Here is an 18626-nt window from a genome sequence, read left to right as displayed (position 1 = left end):
CACTTTGTTCTCGTTTAGATAAAGCAAAAGCTGAAAAACAGACGTGTATTTTCTGTGACATTTTCTCAGTTCAAGCATCACTTCTCTGGAGCGTTTCCTGGCATTCTCTCCCCTGTAAGCTTCCATAACACTTATTTGATACCTTAATTTTAGCACAAATCATTTAGTATTTTAGCTGTTTGTCTTTTTATGAGACCCTTGTAAAATATTTTTATCTTGTCTTCATATTGAGGTTACTTGACACATAATAGGCCCTCAGTAAGTGTGGTTGCTTGAATGAATAAACAAATATGGAGGAGTTAAACCTAAAAACAGTTTTAAAGAGTCTTGAATATTTGTGTGCTCTTGAAATACTGGGGTTCAAATAAGAGGACCCATACAGTTCATACATTACATGGTACTTTGGTACTTGACTTTATTCCTGTCCATTAGCTCCTAGATAGCTAAGAGCAGGTAGAACTTTTAGGGAACCAAATTCAAAGCTTGGAAAAAACTGGTTAATATTACTTTTATGGTGGTAGTTACTCTAGGAAGTAAGTTGTAGTAGTTCTGATGTTTAATTTCCAATAAATAACACATCTGTAATTATGCATTTGGTTGAAAGGGGACTATGAAATTTAGAGATTTAACAAAGATATGCAAAGTTTGTTATGAATTTGGTGCATTCTTTGTTTGGAATTGAACCTAAATATTTGGCACAGTATATCTCTAGAACAAGGTTCCTCAGCCTCAGCACTGTTGACCGTTTGGCCAGGTAATTCTTAATTGTGGGGAGGTATCTTATGTATTATAGGATGTTTAACTACATTCTTGCCCTCTACCCATTAGAAACCCATAACACCCCCTCCTCAAGTTGTAACAATCAAGAATGTTTCCAAACATTGTCAAATGTTCCCTGGGAGGCAAAATTTATCCCTGTTCCAGAGAAAACATTCCCAATTTTCCAGTAAAATCTTACCTAATATATGCTTATAAAGGTAGCTGATAAATTACATTTCTTTAAAATTGTCTTTGAAAATCCTTAAAATTGTCGAAATCTGGTATGAGGAAGCTGAAAAGCTAATAGTCTTAGAATCATTGTGTTTAGTTTCTCTTTTTATTTCTATGATAGCTCCCTTTCTCTAGAATTGGATAAATCAAGGTCTTATTTAGAAGGGGATAGGCCATTGGGTAAATAAAGCGATTTCTATTTCTGTTTTTGTGGAAGAGGGCAAAAGAGCTTGTAGTTGAATGATGTAATTAAATATAATGCTATGTGATTCAGTTATCTTTCCATTTCACTAATACACTCAATGTCACATGAATATGCATTGATCCATTGTCCCAACACTGAGAATATAATAAATACTAAGAATCATTGGCCATATTGAAGAGTTTGTACTTAATTCAGTGTAATAGGAAACAATTGCAATTTCTAGTAAAGAAATAATTATTTCTTAAAATACGGTTCTCATTAGCTAAATCTGATATTAAGAGTAATATTAAGGATGGTGGGTATTAGGGTAAATTGGAAAATGTGAAACGAGTCAGATAGATGGATTAGAAGGAGGCTATAGCAATAGTGTAGGATAGCAGTTCTCAAAGTTGGAAGTCTTTGGGCTGCTTTATACTTGTAAAAATTATTGAAGACTCCAAACAGCTTTTGTTTATATGGGCTATATGCACTATACTAGAAATCAAAAGACAGATTTTTTTAAAGGCAAAAATAACCTCATTTGTTAACAAATAACAATTTTATGAAAAATTACAAAAAAATTTGGTAACTTGTCTGGCTTAATAGAATACAAGACCACTGTCTTTGCAGATCTTTTGCATTCAGAGGTGGTTGATACGTTGTTTTAGTTGAAGTATGTGAAGAGAATCTGGCCTCATACAGATATGTAGTTGGAAAAAGTGATTTAATAGCTTTTTCAAATAATTGTAGATATTCTCCTTTGCCACTATACTAAGACCTTTTTTAAGGTTTTTTGCAATATGGAATCTGAAACCATGTCATTAAACTTTTGTGGAATGTTACATTAAAATTCACTGTTTCGTTTTGCAATTTGATGGATATTTACCCATGCATGATTTCATGACATACATTTCTTGTTTAGAAATCATCAATTCACTGAGTTGTGCAGTTCTTCCAAAAGTTGACAAGTTTAGTTACACAGTTGTTAATATTTCCACTTATCTCATCAGATTAAGTCTTTCTAAGAATTGGGAAGCTGACAAGCTCATAGTAGTGAACACGGTTTTCAAAATTCTAATTTTCAATTCAAATCTGAATTTGACAAAGCCATAGTTTGTCATTTATTCTTTGGAGGGGGGAAATGGTACACCGTGAAAAAATCAGCCCGTTCAGTTTTCTACTCAAAAGTAATCACACAAGTGTTTTTCCTTGAGACAACTCTTGTATTTTGATATGCACAAGTGCTTTTGAGTACTTCCCATTTCATCCCAAAGATAATCACAAAGTATTAAAAAGCTGTGTACTGAAAAGTTGAGAATTAATGCAATCAATTTTTTCTGCTTTATCAAAGACATTCAAGTGAAAGTGGATTTCTGTGTGTGTTGTAAGTGGGTGGCAGTGAAGAATTGAGTGACGATTTGTACAGTTTAGGGCCATTGTCCTGATTCATGCACAGGTTGCAGTGGTTTTATGCATGTTGTTTTTGTATGTCAGTGCAGAGGTCAGCACAGGAAGAAAAAAAAGGGCAAATATAATATCTTAGTATTATTATGAAACTAGTTTTGACTTTTGGACTCCCTGAAAGAGATCTTGGGGACTTATAACCACTCTTTGAAGAACACTAATCTAAGAGAATGATTTTTCAAACTTGATCTTATAGCCCTAAACTGCTTTTGAAGGGCCAGCAGGTGGAGTTCTCCAGAGCAGCTTCCTACTTATTTCTGTTTTAGGTATTTGATTCTATAGCTACAAATATTTGAAAACCACTGATGAAGGGGAAAAAGGATGAATGCCTGAATTAGGACTGTCTTCTCAGGAAGGGAACACTTCATCCTACATGTTGCAGTCATTCATCATTTCACACTGTTGGGTATTCCTCCTGCTGCTTTGACATAAACATTACTGGTATCTGCACATCTAACCCTTCTTGCTGGAATAAGCTTCTTAAGAAATAGGCAAATGGTTTTGTAAATAAACAAGGTGAGTAGTTGGAAATGAGGCTAAAGATGTGGGATAAGTAGAAAAGAATGAATGATCAGAGTGACCTCAGTATATTATGGGTGTGTGGGGTGTTTTTCTTGTTTACAGTAGTGCTTTATGGTCAGTAGTAGATGGCAGTGCAGTATTGGGAAATGAGTCATATTATGTCTGGAGTTCTACGTAGGCACTGATAGAAGTTTAGAGTAAGGGGAAATTATACTTTTCTAATTAAAAATATTGTAAAATGTTTGTTGAAGAACTCAGCGAAAACCCACTTTTGAGGAGCTCTAGTTTGAGGCAACCTGGTCACCTTAACAGTCCTTTGATGTAGGCTATGTAATCCCTACTGTTCAGATGTAGAAACTCAGGTCTAGAGGTTGAATGTCATGACTTAACCACAATTACACAGTTGAGGCTGATGTTCTTTTATTCCTTTAGCTTTTTATTTTGAAATAATTTTAGATTTATGAAGAACTACAAAGATAGTAAGGGGCAGAGAGTTTTAAATACAAATTTGTCTTCAAAGCTACTGTACTGTTTTCACTACTTTCTGTTTTTAAAATGAGAGTTATGTTAAGGGAATGAAAATAAAGCTATCCACATTGTGAAGAAAGAGCTGTATTAGATCTTGTGGGTTACTTTAAATTAAATTGTGCCCTAATGGGAGAAACTGAGCAAAATCAAAAATGCTTTTTACCAGAGCAGCGAACAGCTCGTACATTCAAGTTGGCAGGTATGACAACAAATATATTGCATAACTAAAAACAGCTGAGAGGCATTAGTTTATGTAACCTATTAGAAAAGGGGAGGGGAAGGGAAGTGTTTTTATATAGATAAGAGACTGGAGGGTCTAATCTGGTAGTCTGGTGAAGCAGGTGAGGCTTGAGCAGCAATTTTTAGAAAAAGGGACATAATTTCTAGACAGAAAAAGGAATGTTTTAACAAATGAAATAGCTTGATCTGGGGAATAATCAGGAACGATACTGTAAAACAAGAGGATAGCAGATTGTTTTGCTGGGATATGATACTAAGTCATTGAGACTAGGCTCATCTCTTCCTGGAATTATACCTAACTCTCCTATCCCTCCCTTCCAAGGCAAAATTCAAATCATGTTTCCATTCAATTTAACTGGATAATTCCTTCCTCCTCTAGTGCTTTTGTGAAGATTTAATGAGAGAATGTATGAAAAAGCACTTTGTAAACCGGAAAGTACACAATGCTTGTCCATTCATCTAACAAATATTTATTTTTGCTTTTTTACTGAGTTTGATTCAAAGGAACTCAGTGAAGTGAAAAAGAAAATTACTTCCCAATTGTTGAACATTCTTTTGTCAGAGAGCAGCAAGTTTCCTTCATTGAGACAGCAAAGTTGACAGTTGCTTGGTTGCCATGTTTTAGGGTCTGTCCACCACTTTTCTGGAAGAAAACTAAATTCTATCGCTATGTCCAGAGTTCACGAAGCTCACAAAAACTGGATATAAACCGGGACATCAGTTTATTATGCTTTAGTTGGGACTCTGGTGGACTATGTACTGCATTACTGGTGTTATTAAGGTAACCTCTCTCCTGTGTCTGACAGTGTGAATTTTTACTTAGTAGATTAAGCTTAGCAAACTCAAAGGCATTGTCTCTTTGTGTAGAGCACTGTTTCCCTTTTATTTTTTCTTTCTATATGTGTCTTGTACACACACACACAATTGCAATGAGTCTAAGTACGTCCATCTGTAAAGGAAGTGGTTGATCTTTGTAGGAAAGTTCATTTAGGTCATCGGGATACCTTATAAACTGTCAATACATAAGAGAGGTTACCTTTGTGGTGACTAGAACCCTCGTGTTTACCAGAGAAGTGCCTCTTTCCCCTAATAGTGCTGGATCAGTACTGCCAAATTTTGGTTTTATAGGTTCTTATTTATAGTAAGTGCAATCATTTCCCTTTATTGGTTAGTGGTCTTTCTCTAGAAACCTTAGGTCCTAGTTTAACTCTAAGAGCACAGCTTCTGGAGTTAATAATAGCTTTGTGATCTTGGACAAATTACTTCTTGTGTCTCAGTTTCACCATTTGTAAAATAAGTATAAAAGGCTTGGGTCACATTCCAAATCCCCAGGAATTTTTCCTCATATTTCCAGTTCACATTCTGACATAATTTTGACTCTGTTGTGCTTCTTGGCATTTACATGCTCATTGAGTTTTTAATATGTGGGTCCTTTCTCTGGTCATATCAGAAGTTACAGACTTAAACTTGCTGGGGCCAGGAAGCTGACAGAAATGAGTGATAGTGTGTGGATATTGTGACACATTGGAGAATACACTGTGACCAAAGAAGACTGTTACTACTCAGCTCCAGACTGCTACTGAAATGATTATAGTCTTAGTTTGCTTAATTATCAGGTTTTTCAAGAGAAGCCAATAATGTTAACATCTGACATATCTCTACTTTAAATGTTATCAGGTAGTTTGAGATAATATATATGTATACATTTTGAGGTAATTTGTGCAACATATATATGTTTGGAGAAATGTGTGTGATATAATACCATATAGATACAAAAAGGCCAAACAAAGAAGTGTCTGTATGTTGTATCCAGCCAGTTTATGTAACCTCTGAATTAGACAATTCTATCAAGAATCTTCTCTTTCTTTGATGGCTTCCTTTTGTTGTGAAAATTAATCTAGTATAATTTTAAGTTAAAAGTTACTTCTAAAGTAACTTGATCATTCAGTGTGTGTTTAAAAAACACATTGCTTGTGATTGTCATTCATTTAGAAAATGAGTACATATGTGTTACAGACCGTTTGTGAGGTTCTGGTATAGTAAACAAATGATACCGTCTGTACCCTGGAGAAGTTCAGTATGTATTTGGGGATGGTTGAGGGGGTTGGGGGTTCAGAAGTTGCTTCCTTGGGAAGCAGACTGAGTTGGGCAGAGTCCTGCATGAGTTTTAGTAAAGAGTGCTTTTGGCATCATCACCTGTGGGAGAGAAGAGCAATAGACTGAGGGAGAAATTGAGTTGTGATAGTGTCTTAATGAAGTCCTCGCCAATCTCATGGAGAGTATGAAGCTGGCGTTACCCTTTAGAGTTATCCTAATTTAGAACAAAAGAGCCTGGTATTTGAATATGGGCTATCCTGGAAAGAGGATATGACCTTGGGTGAGGCAACTCCTCAGCAGTGGCAGTTCTGAAGAGAACAGCTGGAGGCTGTCTTTTGGTAGTATTTTGCAGTAGCTGGGACAACAAATCCTTCAGTCTAAAAGGGAGATCTTCAGATGTAGTTGGTGTTGTCACAGTGTCTACTATAGACAAAGTCTAGATACGTGTAAACAAATCATAATGTGCCGTGGAAATCCAGAGGAATAACTTGATTGCTAGAGGGAGTTAGAGAAGGCTTATAGAAAAGATGACAATTGAGCTAGGTTTAAAGAATGAATTACTAGGTGATTTTGTAGGGCAGGAATAGAGAGGGAGGAATTTTTCATTGAGTCACTGACATTTCATAGCATAGTCAGGAAAATGAATGTCTTGTTTGAAGAGCAAAGGGTTTAATGTATTAGCCATTTTTTTTTTCTAGCAGTCATGATAAAATCATGAGGCTGTTTTTCAAAATCTTGGTTTGCTTCCATGGTAATAATAATAATAATAATAATAGCAAAATACATCCCAGTGTAATCAGTCTTGAGACTAAGCCAAGTTCATCTTTGCCAGAACCAAAATGATAGGCTGAGCTTGAGTGAGAAGATTTTTTTCCATGAGTCCAAATTGGATTTGGGCCCTGTGTTGTCCCTTGTTCTTGGGTCTGGAACAGATGAATTTCCTTAATACTACGTGTTCATTGCTTGTATCTTCCTTCCTAGGATTGAGAGTGTCCATGGGAAGTCAGAAGGTAAGTTAAACGGGCTTTCCAACTTATCACTTCCTTGACTTTGGGAAACTTGCTAAACACCCGATCCTATCTTTTTATCTGTAAAATTCAGGTGGTGGTGCATACTACCATCGTTTTAGGATTGTTGAGATGATGTATGTATGAGCTTATAAACTGTGAGGTGTTCCCCAGGGTACTTTATTACTACTTAAAATTGTTTTGTGAAATACATGTGTGATGCTGGGTTTCTGTGTTAGGATAAAATTATTAATCAGTTTTTGATTGTTGGGAGCTATGGATTTGGGCTATAGAACCTACTGCCACTAAAACCTAAATTAACACTAAAATCTTCTATGTGAGAATGAATTTCACAGAGAAAAAGTGTATTACTTGGCTTTTGAATCCTGACATGTTTGCTGTATAGAAGGTGTCAGATTTACATGAAAAACAAATTGCTATTTGCGGGGGTGAATAAAAAAAAGGATGGCAAATTTAGCATAATAGCTGTATTACAACTCACAGGTTCTGCCATAATGATGATGGTCAAAAAATTTAGTCAACAGATACAATGAAATGGTTCTAGTAGGGGCCTTGATCCAAGATAGCACTATGAGAGTGACTGCAATCAAAATGAGTTGGTCCAGACATCTAAACCTCTAGCACAACTGTCAATTTTGAATGAATTGTCGAAAAGCAAATATATAGATAGAACCATAAATGTTTGGACTTCTGCTAAATACTTCCAAGAATATTTTCCCTGGAAAGGAGAGTCACCACTACAATACGTTAAAGGCTCAATCTGTTACTTCGTGACACCTGATAAATTGGGAAGACAGGAAACTTCAAGCAGATCTCATTATTGAAAGAGAAGTGATAATTGCATGAAGTATAACCTCTAGTTTCAAGGGAATGAATTAGAATCAGTTGAGCTTTGAATGTAAAAATGTCTACATCCCAACCTTGGACATCTATCTTGGCTCCTTATTTCTAGAATGGGGTCTGGAGGGTTATATTTTGAAAAGCTTGCCAGCTAATTCTGATGTGGCCCTCTTGAACCACTGGTTTCAGTGAACTTTGTTCAAGCAAATAAATTGCTAAATTTCTGGATGTTGACATAAAGAACTAAGTGTTGGGATTATTTTTTCTAGGGGTGTTTAGGGGACAGAGTACTGGTTTAAAAAAAAAATTAAATATATAGGCATGGCTTCATCTTTTCCAGTGTTGCACAAAATGTTTCAGGTGTTGGAGTACCTGAAAGTGTTAATGGGACACTGGAACATTATGGGGAGCACCTCAAAATCTTTTTATTTTTTATATGAATGAGGCACGATTTTACTAGAAAAACTGCTCCATTATGTGAGAAAACTCGTACCTTTTGCAAAATCCAAATAAGAATTATTGCTATTTTCTGAGTTTTATATTAAAAGTAGTTCACTCATTTTCTTGTCTGTTAGCAGGTGAGTAGTAGCAGGTATCTTAAGTTTAAGGAAAGTTTATGAGGGGGAGAGTATTTACTTTTGAGTAAACCACACCTTCAATTTGATTTTATTCAAGTATGGAGTGGGGGAAAACTAAACTTCCCTTTTGTACTTGTTGGAACACTTTGATAAAATTCTTTAAGTGACCCAGTGTATAGTTTGGTTGCCTGGGGGGGGATTATCCATATGTGGGAGGTCATCATAAAAGGTTTTTCTATAATGTTACCAGAAGAAGATAGATAAAAATATAAAAGTAGGGGACCATAGAGGAACATCATGTTATAATTTGAACTGGCCAGCATTTGTAGAATGACACATTTCAGAAACAATTATACCATATTCTCTGGTTTTTAAAAATTGATAGTTTTTTCTTCTTTCCAGCTCTCTAAAGCAAAGACTCATTTTGAAGATGTTTAACAAGTCATTTGGAACACCCTTTGGGGGTGGCACAGGTGGCTTTGGCACAACTTCAACATTTGGGCAGAGTAAGTTTAAAAAAGAACGGAAGTGGGGGAAATCTTAAGCTGTTCTTACTAAGAGCAGATCCACTCTCATAGCTTTTTAGATAGAGATTTTATTCATGCTTTAGCCTTTCTAACATTTTTAAATCTCTTTGAAAAATGACCAGGATAAAGTCTTGTTAAAATTCTAAAAAAATAGAAATGAGTTCTGAGTTTTCATGGTTTTCTGAGCATCAGTAGAAGGTAGTTAAAATATTTTTATTAATTGGTTCTTTTAACAGGAAATTTTAGTTACTAATTTTCAGACCAGGAACTAATATTTTTAAATATTGAAATCTAAAGTGCATTTATTGAATCACTGCTGAGATTTACTGTTGAATAAGATGGACATTCGGGTACAGAACTGTTAAATGTCAAAGTCCTTAGTCGCCACCAGCCCTCCCAAGATATACTTCCTCTTCCGTACAGTATGATTATACATGATAGCTGTTGCCTATAACAATGCTTACTTCTACACTTTTGTAAAAAATTTTATGCAAAATAGAATGTTATCGTGAATTCTCATGTACTTATCTCCCAGCTTTAGCAGTCAGCATTTTCCATCTCATTTTACCCCTCTCTTTTTAGGGGAAGAGGAGCGTCTGAACAGAGTATTTTAATGCAAATCCTAGAAATTTTCTCTAACTGATGAGGACTTAAAAACCCTAACTACCAAACCTCAAGCATATTTAATAAAAATAATAGAAATTTTTTCAGTTGTCTCCTGTCCTTTTCTTAAAGTAGTCTGTACATCTGAGTTTCTAGTTTTTAACCAAGAGTATCCATTAGAGTCAGTTTTGGAGGTTTTTTTCAAGTACATATTTCCCATCGTAGAACTAGGAAATTAAGATCTCTGGGGTTGGAACCTGAATTTGAACCTGGGAATATTTTGAAAATTTTCCCAGGTCATTCTGATGTGCTTCCCTAATTAAGGACCATTCATCCGAATGTGGAGTGTATGATGTCTGGAAAGAATTTTAACACTTCAACTTTGGTGATTTTACTTTTGTCTGTTGCTCATAGTCACTACAGTTGGCCCTTGAACAACGCAGGTTTTAACTGCAAGGATTTTTTTCATAAATATGTTGGAAAAATTTTTTTGAGAATTCCAAAAATTTGAAAAAAACATTTTTTTCTCTAGTTTACTTTACTGTAAGAATATAATATATATGTAACATACAAAATATGTGTTTAACTGAGTTTAATGTTACTGGTAAGGCTTCCGATCGACAGTAGGCTACTAGTAAAGTTTTTGGGGTGTCAAAAATTACAGATTTTCAGTTATATCGTGGGGGTGGAGTCTGGGGGATATTGGTTCATGCCTCTAACCTTCATGTTGTTCAAGAGTCAACTGTAGTTATCTTGGCATTCTTTTTTTTTTTAGACCTATCAACATCTATAACTTTTATTTAAAAGTCACACCTTTTCAGTTTAAATTTCCTTCACCTAGGGTAATGAGTAAACTGTCTATGCCTTAATTTTGACTATCTAATTAATAGTGTGATGGAATTTTGAAAAAACTGGTTTTCGCATTGGACCAGTGGTCCTATTCAAATGCGGAATGTTAAGAAATATTAAAATCCTTTTTCATTGGATCTATGTGCATTTTATTTTGACCCTGATTTTGCTTTTTCAGATACTGGCTTTGGCACTACCAGTGGAGGGGCATTTGGAACATCTGCATTTGGTTCTAGTAACAATACTGGAGGTCTGTTTGGAAATTCACAGACCAAACCAGGTGGGGGCTTTATCTGGAATGCAGTTGGTTTATTTGTAGCTGGCACAAGACTTCATTTAGTGACTGCAATCTGTCTATTTACCTGTTCTTTCCCCCTCCTCATCTCCCCAGGAGGATTATTTGGTACCAGTTCATTTAGCCAGCCAGCTACCTCTACAAGTACTGGCTTTGGGTTTGGCACATCAACAGGAACATCAAATAGCTTGTTTGGAACTGCAAGCACAGGCACCAGTCTCTTCTCAGCCCAAAACAATGCCTTTGCACAAAATAAACCAACTGGCTTTGGGAGTAAGTAGAATATTATTGGAGTTCTGCATTTATCGATTTGATTTTCTTACTGAATTTGTTCTTACTTCTTTTCCCCGTGTTCACCTACCTCCCTTTCCTGCCAGAGGGCAAAAACATGGGAAGAGGAAAACTTCAAAATGTATTGAAAAATTTAATAGGCTGGAAAGGAGTAGGGGTTATGTATCTCTTCTAGGATAGAAATCTGAGAAGCACTAGTATTTAGGGGATATACGGAGGAAGAGGCTTCTGATAGAAAGTGACTAGAGGTAGGGTGAATAGACAGGTCAGAGCAGTGTTGTATGTATTAAGACAGGAGAAATTCAAGGAGAAAAGTAATCAACCATATTGTCCTACAGTGGCACCTTCTTCTTGCCTATTTCACATTTGTTAAGTGACTAAAGCAGAAATGACAAATACTGGATGTGACATGGTTACTCCTCCATTCCTTGTTCGTGGCAGATACTTTAATTGATGGCTTCTTTCTCTTTAAATCTAAATGTGGCCTAGGGATACTTCACACAGGTACTTTGAGGTAAACACTACTAGTTGAACAGGTATGCCCAGTGAGTTGATGCTGTTCTCAGTACAGGAGTATGGCAGAATGAGTAAGTCAGCCGCTATCTGTGTTTTACAAAGGGTAAGTTCTTTGTGGGGATATTGAAATATTTAACCATGACAATATAAAATGCAATCTAAAGTGCTAATTCAAAAGAGATACGCCTATTTACTTTTTATATTAGGACATTTTTTTAGGAAAATAACAATTTGACTACCAGTGAGAAATCACATTCCTTTTATCTTGGTAATTAGGATGTCACTTAATATTAAATATTCATACATAACTTTTTGTTGCTTACTGACATTTCTGGCACCCCATGTGTAACTTCTTTAGTAGTATCTTTCATATTTTGAAAAATATATTCCTTAGATAATTATTAAATTCACTTTTAGGTAATTTTTAAAAACAACTTTTTGGCAAACTAAGGTAGAAGATCTACTTATTTTTATAAAATGACCAGGTGCTTAACAATTTTTCTAAATTATTTTTCTGGGTGAAATTTTTCATTAACTTGTGTTTGATTGCTGTAATAGCACCATTTGTATGTTACAAATTTTTTTGTTATGTGTGGGTGTTTGTAATACTACATGTCAGGAAGAAATACTGTAACTCCTGTTGAAGTCTCTTGTGATGTTTTCAGAAAGATAAGTTCATTCAGCATTTAGTCTTACTAAGAAAGGAGAAATGACATAAAATTGATGAAACAGAGTACTGTTTCTATTAACTTGTCTTCCAAGTATGCCCAAGAAGGATTTTTATGGACACTTAGCTGACAAAAGAATTCAGATTTTGTTTCACTTCAAAGTTGTGAGCCTAGAATTATGTGTGTCTATGAAATACCTGTTTGAAGGTAATTGCTAGGGAGATTTGAAATAAAATTTGAGGATATGAAAGTAATGCTGTTCTAGTGCCACAGCCCAATTCAGATAGTGTACAGAGTCTTAAATTCTTTACTGTTACCATCTCATTTTTCTTTTTACTTTATAGATTTTGGAACAAGTACTAGCAGTGGAGGACTTTTTGGAACTACAAATACCACCTCCAATCCTTTTGGTAGCACATCTGGCTCTCTCTTTGGGCCAAGTAGTTTTACAGCTACTCCTACTGGGACTACTATTAAGTTTAATGTAAGAGTTTTCTTCCGTTCTTCATGGGATATGTCTCTCTCTCATTTGTATATTTCTTCTTAGTATGAATTGTAAAATTTCTTCCCTTTCTAGTTATCTCCAGTGTAATTTCACTCTTCCTGAAAAATGTGTTAAAAACAAAATCTATAAATAAGTGTATAGTAAACAAAGCCATGAGATATAAATCTGGATTATAATGTATATTTGAATTATGCTTAACCCAGTCAAATTTGTATTCATAAGCTATTACAATACCTAGTGGTTGAACCTGTATTTACAGTGTTCATAATTTGGCCTCTGAATTGGTTAACCATTCTTAGAGAAATAAAATAAGAATGAGGGAACAAACTAGAAAAATCATTGAAAACATTTTCTTTAAGAAAAATGGAATCCATCAATATGTTTGCCAATTAAAAATGAAGCTTTAATTAGTGAAATGGCAAAATGGGAATATAGAGTTTTGTGTTTTCTTTGTTTTTTTTCTAGAGGAGTTGGGTAGAGGGTTAGAGTAGGTTTTTTCATGAAAACATATGGAATACCACTTGATATAGTATATCACTTGGGATTTGTTGGGATATATATAGGATAGGCTGGAAGTGCAGTTCGCCTGATGGAAATCCCTGGCATAAATACAGCTTGACAAAACTTCCTTTTAAAACTTACTCCAGAAAATGAAGACTTTCTCAGGCCAGGTGGTAAATTCATAACACTGAATTTAGAATCCTGAATTTAAAGTAAAGTTAAATATAAATGATACTGTATGTTGTCTCTTGGGAAGTATAATAATTGAGAAAACTGATGATTCAGGTAGGAATCATGACTTAATAAATTCATGCAAGGTAGTTATTGTGCCTTTTTCCCTGTGAAGTTTCAGTGGGAAAACCAGGCTTCCATATTTCTTAAATGCAACAGCAATCAGAAAGCAGACAATTCAGAGCAGAATTATCAGATAGCACTCAAAAATAGAGGTTTAAATGTATGTATTGTGTAAACTGGATAAAGCTTTCCTTATGTGCAGAATAAATATTTTAGTTGATAATTGGACAGCTTGGTTATGGGATTAGTCTCTGGGTTTGTGATAACTATTACTGAGATTAATTTTTCAGATATCGTGAGTATAGGGAGAGATCGGAAATGCGATGTATTTAATCAACCCTTGAAACCATCTTGTTTAGTAAAATACTTAGGGGACTAGTTACAGAGTTCATTAGTTAAGAATTGTGTCTGTGAGAGTAGGGATATAAGCTTGGAATTACACATTTGCTTTAGACTTTCAAATTTGCCTTTTTCTCCCTTTGCAGCCTCCAACTGGTACAGATACTATGGTTAAAGCTGGAGTGAGTACTAACATCAGTACCAAGCATCAGTGTATTACTGCTATGAAAGAATATGAAAGCAAGTCACTAGAGGTCAGTAAAATGCAATACAGAATATCAGCCTTAACTTTTTTTAAAAATTCATTTTATTATCATTAATCTACAATTACATGAAGAACATTATGGTTACTAGACTCCCCCTTCACCAAGTCCTCCCCACAAACCCCATTACAGTCACTGTCCGTCAGCGTAGTAAGATGCTTTAGACTCACTACTTGTCTTCTCTGTGTTGCACATCCCTCCCTGTGCAGCCTTAACTTTTTTGATTCTATTAGAAAACAGCTTTTTAAGACTTTCTAATTATGTTTAGGATCAACTGGTTCATATTGGGTCTATGTAAAAAGCAAACATTAACCAAATTATTTTAAATAAATGTATTATAGATATCTATTTGTTTTAGGTAGGGATAATACTCAGCTTGTATGTATCAGCAGAATCCTCTTTAACAGTCTATTCTGATTGGATGTTGCTCACACAATACTGGGCAGTGTGCATGCATGCACACACCTGGGTTTTTAGTAAACTCATGCAAATTCATAAATGTACAATGTAAGTTTTCTCCAAGTGAATACACCCCATGTAACCAGGGTCCAAATCAAGATGCAGAGCAGTACCAGCATCCCTGATGTCCCTCTCTGTTTTGTCCTCCAAGTCATGGTCCTCCCCTTCCAAAGGTAACCACTATTCAGACTGCCAATATTGCCAATTTTTGAATTTCATATAAATGGAATCTTATGTACTTTTAAGTCTGTCAACATTGTGAGATTTATCCATGTTGAATGATGTTAGTTCATTCTCATTGCTTCGTAATACTTGTTTTACTTCTTAACTGGCATCCCTAATTGTAGCTATCGGCTTCTTTTATATCCCAAACTGTGCTTGCTTTATTGGAGTGTGCAGAAACACTCTGATCTGGGAGACATACTGTTAAACTTGATATCTTTTCTTTTCCTAAATTTTCTGAACACCGCCCCCACCAGAGTCCTCCATCTTTTAATCATCTAATTTTTACATTTGGGGTGGGAGTAGATGAGATTATTGTATAAAATTGTACATAAAGTATTGTGTCTAAAAGGAAATTAGAATTAACATATCGGTCCTTTGGCTTGTAGTTTAACAGTAATTATGGTATGAATTTTAATATCCAATATACACTATTAAATTTTTTTTCTGAAATGGCATTGTTAATGTCAATCTGTAACTGTGTTTTTTAACCATGGTTCCTATATGAACATGGAAACTGAGTGCTGCATTCAAGTATTTACTTGCCTAAGTAACTTTTTGTGCTGCATTTTAAGATTAGAAATACGTTTCCCTTCCTCTAGGAACTTCGTTTAGAGGATTATCAGGCTAACCGGAAAGGCCCGCAGAACCAGGTGGGAGCAGGTACCACGACTGGCTTGTTTGGGTCTTCTCCAGCCACGTCCAATGCAACAGGACTCTTCAGCTCCTCCACCACTAATTCTGGCTTTGCATATGGTCAGAACAAAACAGCCTTTGGAACTAGTAAGCCTTTGAATCATATTGAGGGACAGACAACTAAAAGTAAACATAACTGTCATTTTGTGATAAGTACTATGGAGAAAAAATAACTCCAGGATGCTGGAGGCATAGGGAGTACCTTATATATATATATATGAGGGTTGGGAGAAATACTGTTTTAAATGATAATTAAGGAGTGTTGCACTGATACAGTGACCTATCTGAAGAATGTGAAGGATAAAGCTGTACAGATCTCTAGGGGAAGAACAAACATTCCAGCTAGAAGAAACTCTGAGTTTTTCCCAAAGAGAGGACAAGGTGGAGTACTGGGGGATATAGGGAATGTATCTTATAGGGGTTTATGGGCTAGTGTCAAAATATGAATTTTTATCTCAGTTGGGAAGCTATTAGAGTGTTTAGAGAATCATGTGATTATGCAGGAATGATCATTCTTAAGGCTGCTATGTAGATTGTAAGGGGGAAGGATAGAACTAAATCAGTTAGAAAAACTATTGCTCTATCCACATGTGAAATGTTAGTGTCTTGGATGAGGATGGTGCTGTGGAAATAGTAGAAATGTCCATGTTGGACCCAGTTTGAATATAGAACTGATGGAATTTGCTGATGGATTGATTTGATGTGGGATGTGAAAGAGGGAAGTCTGGGATGATTACTTGATTCTTTTATAAAAATACTGCTTTTGCAAAGGTAATACATATGATATAAAGTTGATGAAATACAAAAAAAGTGTGTAACCCAAGGTCTCTTTTCCCTTACCTAACTACCAGTTTGCCTCTGGAAACAAGGAAAAGTAAAATTTTTGTAGCCTTCTAGAGAGATTTATACACATACACAAACACAAATACATAAATAAATACAAATTTAGTGACATTTAACATTCTTTTCAATCTTGGTATTCTTTGATTTAGCTTAGCCACATATTCATTTAAAATTTTATTGTGTCACAGCCTAGGCTGGATATACTTATATAAAGAGAATGCCTCTGTTCTGAAGAAAAATGTAGTCTAACAGGGTTAAAATACACACATAGACTTTCAGTGTATTGTGGCATCTTACAAAATAAAATTAAGGCTCACAAAAATAACTTAGTCCAGACAAGGTTCTTAGGGTCAGTATTATTGTAGAAAGTAGAGTCTGAACCAAATCTGAAGTTAGGTGAGAAAGGATGGAAAATGAAATAGTTATCCAGTTTGAGTAGTGAATGTAGGGCAATTCAGATACGTAATCAGTAACTTAAGACTATTACAGTAAGTAGATAATGTGAGGTTTGGGTTTTTGTCCTCCATTTACTTTTTCTTTATTTCTTTTTCTTGAAAGGCACAACTGGATTTGGAACAAATCCAGGTAGCCTCTTTGGCCAACAGAATCAGCAGACTACCAGCCTCTTCAGCAAACCATTTGCCCAGGCCATAACCACCCAGAACACTGGCTTTTCCTTTGGTAATACCAGCACGCTAGGACAGCCAAGCACCAATACCATGGTAAGGAAACAGGCCCTTAGTTAACTCCAGATCTTACTAATAGAGCTGAATAATGAAGCTTCTAAACAGTCAAACTAGCAAGTTCTAGCTCTATGGCAATTCTTAAGTATTGACTATGTAGTAAAGGTAAGAGAGCAAAGTCTTTGAATAATTAAAACCTGGATTCTAGTTCAGGCTCTACTCTGTACTCATTAAGAGGCTAGTGAGCACTTACCCTTTCAGAGCATATTTTCTTACCATTAAGATCTCCTTAGTGTGCTAGAATTGGCCATCCTGAAGCTATACATTAGAACATTGTAGCCATTGTAGAGAACCTTTGACTTGGGCCATTCTATAGAGTAAAGGGTAAAATACTTATAAATTACTGGCTGTATTTCTTTTTTTTTCTTCTTCCAATTTTTTTTTATTAAGGTATCATTGATACACATTCTTATGAAGGTTTCACAAGAAAAACAATGTGGTTATTACATTCACCCTTATTGAGTCCCCCCCATGCCCCATTGCAGTCACTATCCAACAGTGTAGTAAGATGCCACAGAGTCCCCATTTGTCTTCTTTGTGCTACACTGTCTTCCCCATGACCCCACACATACCATATGCACTAATCATGATACCTCACAATCCCCTTCTCCCTCCCTCCCCACCCACCCTCCAACACCCCCTCTGCTTTGGTTACCATTAGTCCCTTCTTGGAGTCTATGAGTCTGCTGCTGTTTTTTGTTCCTGCAGTTTTGCTTCATTGTTATACTCCACAAATGAGGGAAATCATTTGGCATTTGTCTTTCTCCATCTGACTTATTTCACTGAGCATAATACCCTCTAGCTCCATCCACGTTGTTGCAAATGGTAAGATTTGTTTTTTCTTATGGCTGAATAGTATTCCATTGTGTATACATACCACCTCTTCTTTATCCATTCATCTACTGATGGACACTTACATTGCTTCCATATCTTGGCTATTGTAAATAGTGCTGCGATAAATATAGAGGTGCATATGTCTTTTTGAATCTGAGAAGTTATTTTCTTTGGGTAAATTCCTAGGAGTGGAATTCCTGGATCAAATGGTATTTCTATTTTTAGTTTTTTGAGGAACCTTCATATTGCTTTCCACAATGGTTGAACTCGTTTACATTCCTACCAACAGTGTAGGAGAGTTCCCCTTTCTTCACATCCTCGCCAGCATTTGTTGTTCCTAGTTTTTTCGAAGTTGGCCATCCTAACTCGTGTGAGGAGCTATCTCATTGTGGTTTTAATTAGCATTTCCTTGATAATTAGCAGTGTGGAGCATCTTTTCATGTGCCTGTTGACCATCTGAATTTCCTCTTTGGAGAAGTGTCTGTTCATATCCTCTGCCCCTTTTTTTTGGATATTGTTAATGTACAATTACTTGAACAACATTATGGTTACTAGACTCTCCCTATTATCAAGTCCCACCCACAGACCCCATTACAGTCACTGTCCATCAGCGTAGTAAGATGCTGTAGAATCATTACTTGTCTTCTCTGTGTATACTGCCTTCCCCATGTCCCCACCGCCCCCACATTATGTGTGCTAATCGTAAT

The 18626-nt window shown here is 35.7% G+C and overlaps 1 protein-coding gene across 5 annotated transcripts in view; it reads left to right on the top strand.

Annotated features, from left to right (window-relative positions):
- Nucleotides 1-18626, top strand: part of NUP98 (nucleoporin 98 and 96 precursor) — a 129022-nt gene that overhangs the window by 1627 nt on the left and 108769 nt on the right. For 3 of the 5 annotated variants that reach the window (XM_073216057.1, XM_073216061.1, XM_073216060.1), the window contains exons 2-9: nt 7007-7035; nt 8874-8977; nt 10629-10730; nt 10842-11018; nt 12565-12704; nt 14006-14113; nt 15406-15586; nt 16901-17064. In XM_073216057.1, coding sequence (XP_073072158.1) covers nt 8902-8977; nt 10629-10730; nt 10842-11018; nt 12565-12704; nt 14006-14113; nt 15406-15586; nt 16901-17064 — 948 coding nt within the window. In that variant the 5' untranslated portion in view covers nt 7007-7035; nt 8874-8901. Of the gene's footprint in view, nt 1-18; nt 115-7006; nt 7036-8873; nt 8978-10628; nt 10731-10841; nt 11019-12564; nt 12705-14005; nt 14114-15405; nt 15587-16900; nt 17065-18626 lie in introns of all 5 variants that reach the window. The other 2 variants (XM_073216058.1, XM_073216059.1) reach the window with 2 other exon arrangements.

Source organism: Manis javanica, chromosome 11 (assembly GCF_040802235.1).
Source record: "Manis javanica isolate MJ-LG chromosome 11, MJ_LKY, whole genome shotgun sequence".
NCBI classification, from domain to species: Eukaryota; Metazoa; Chordata; class Mammalia; order Pholidota; family Manidae; genus Manis; species Manis javanica.
This window is presented reverse-complemented; position numbering and strand designations above follow the sequence as displayed.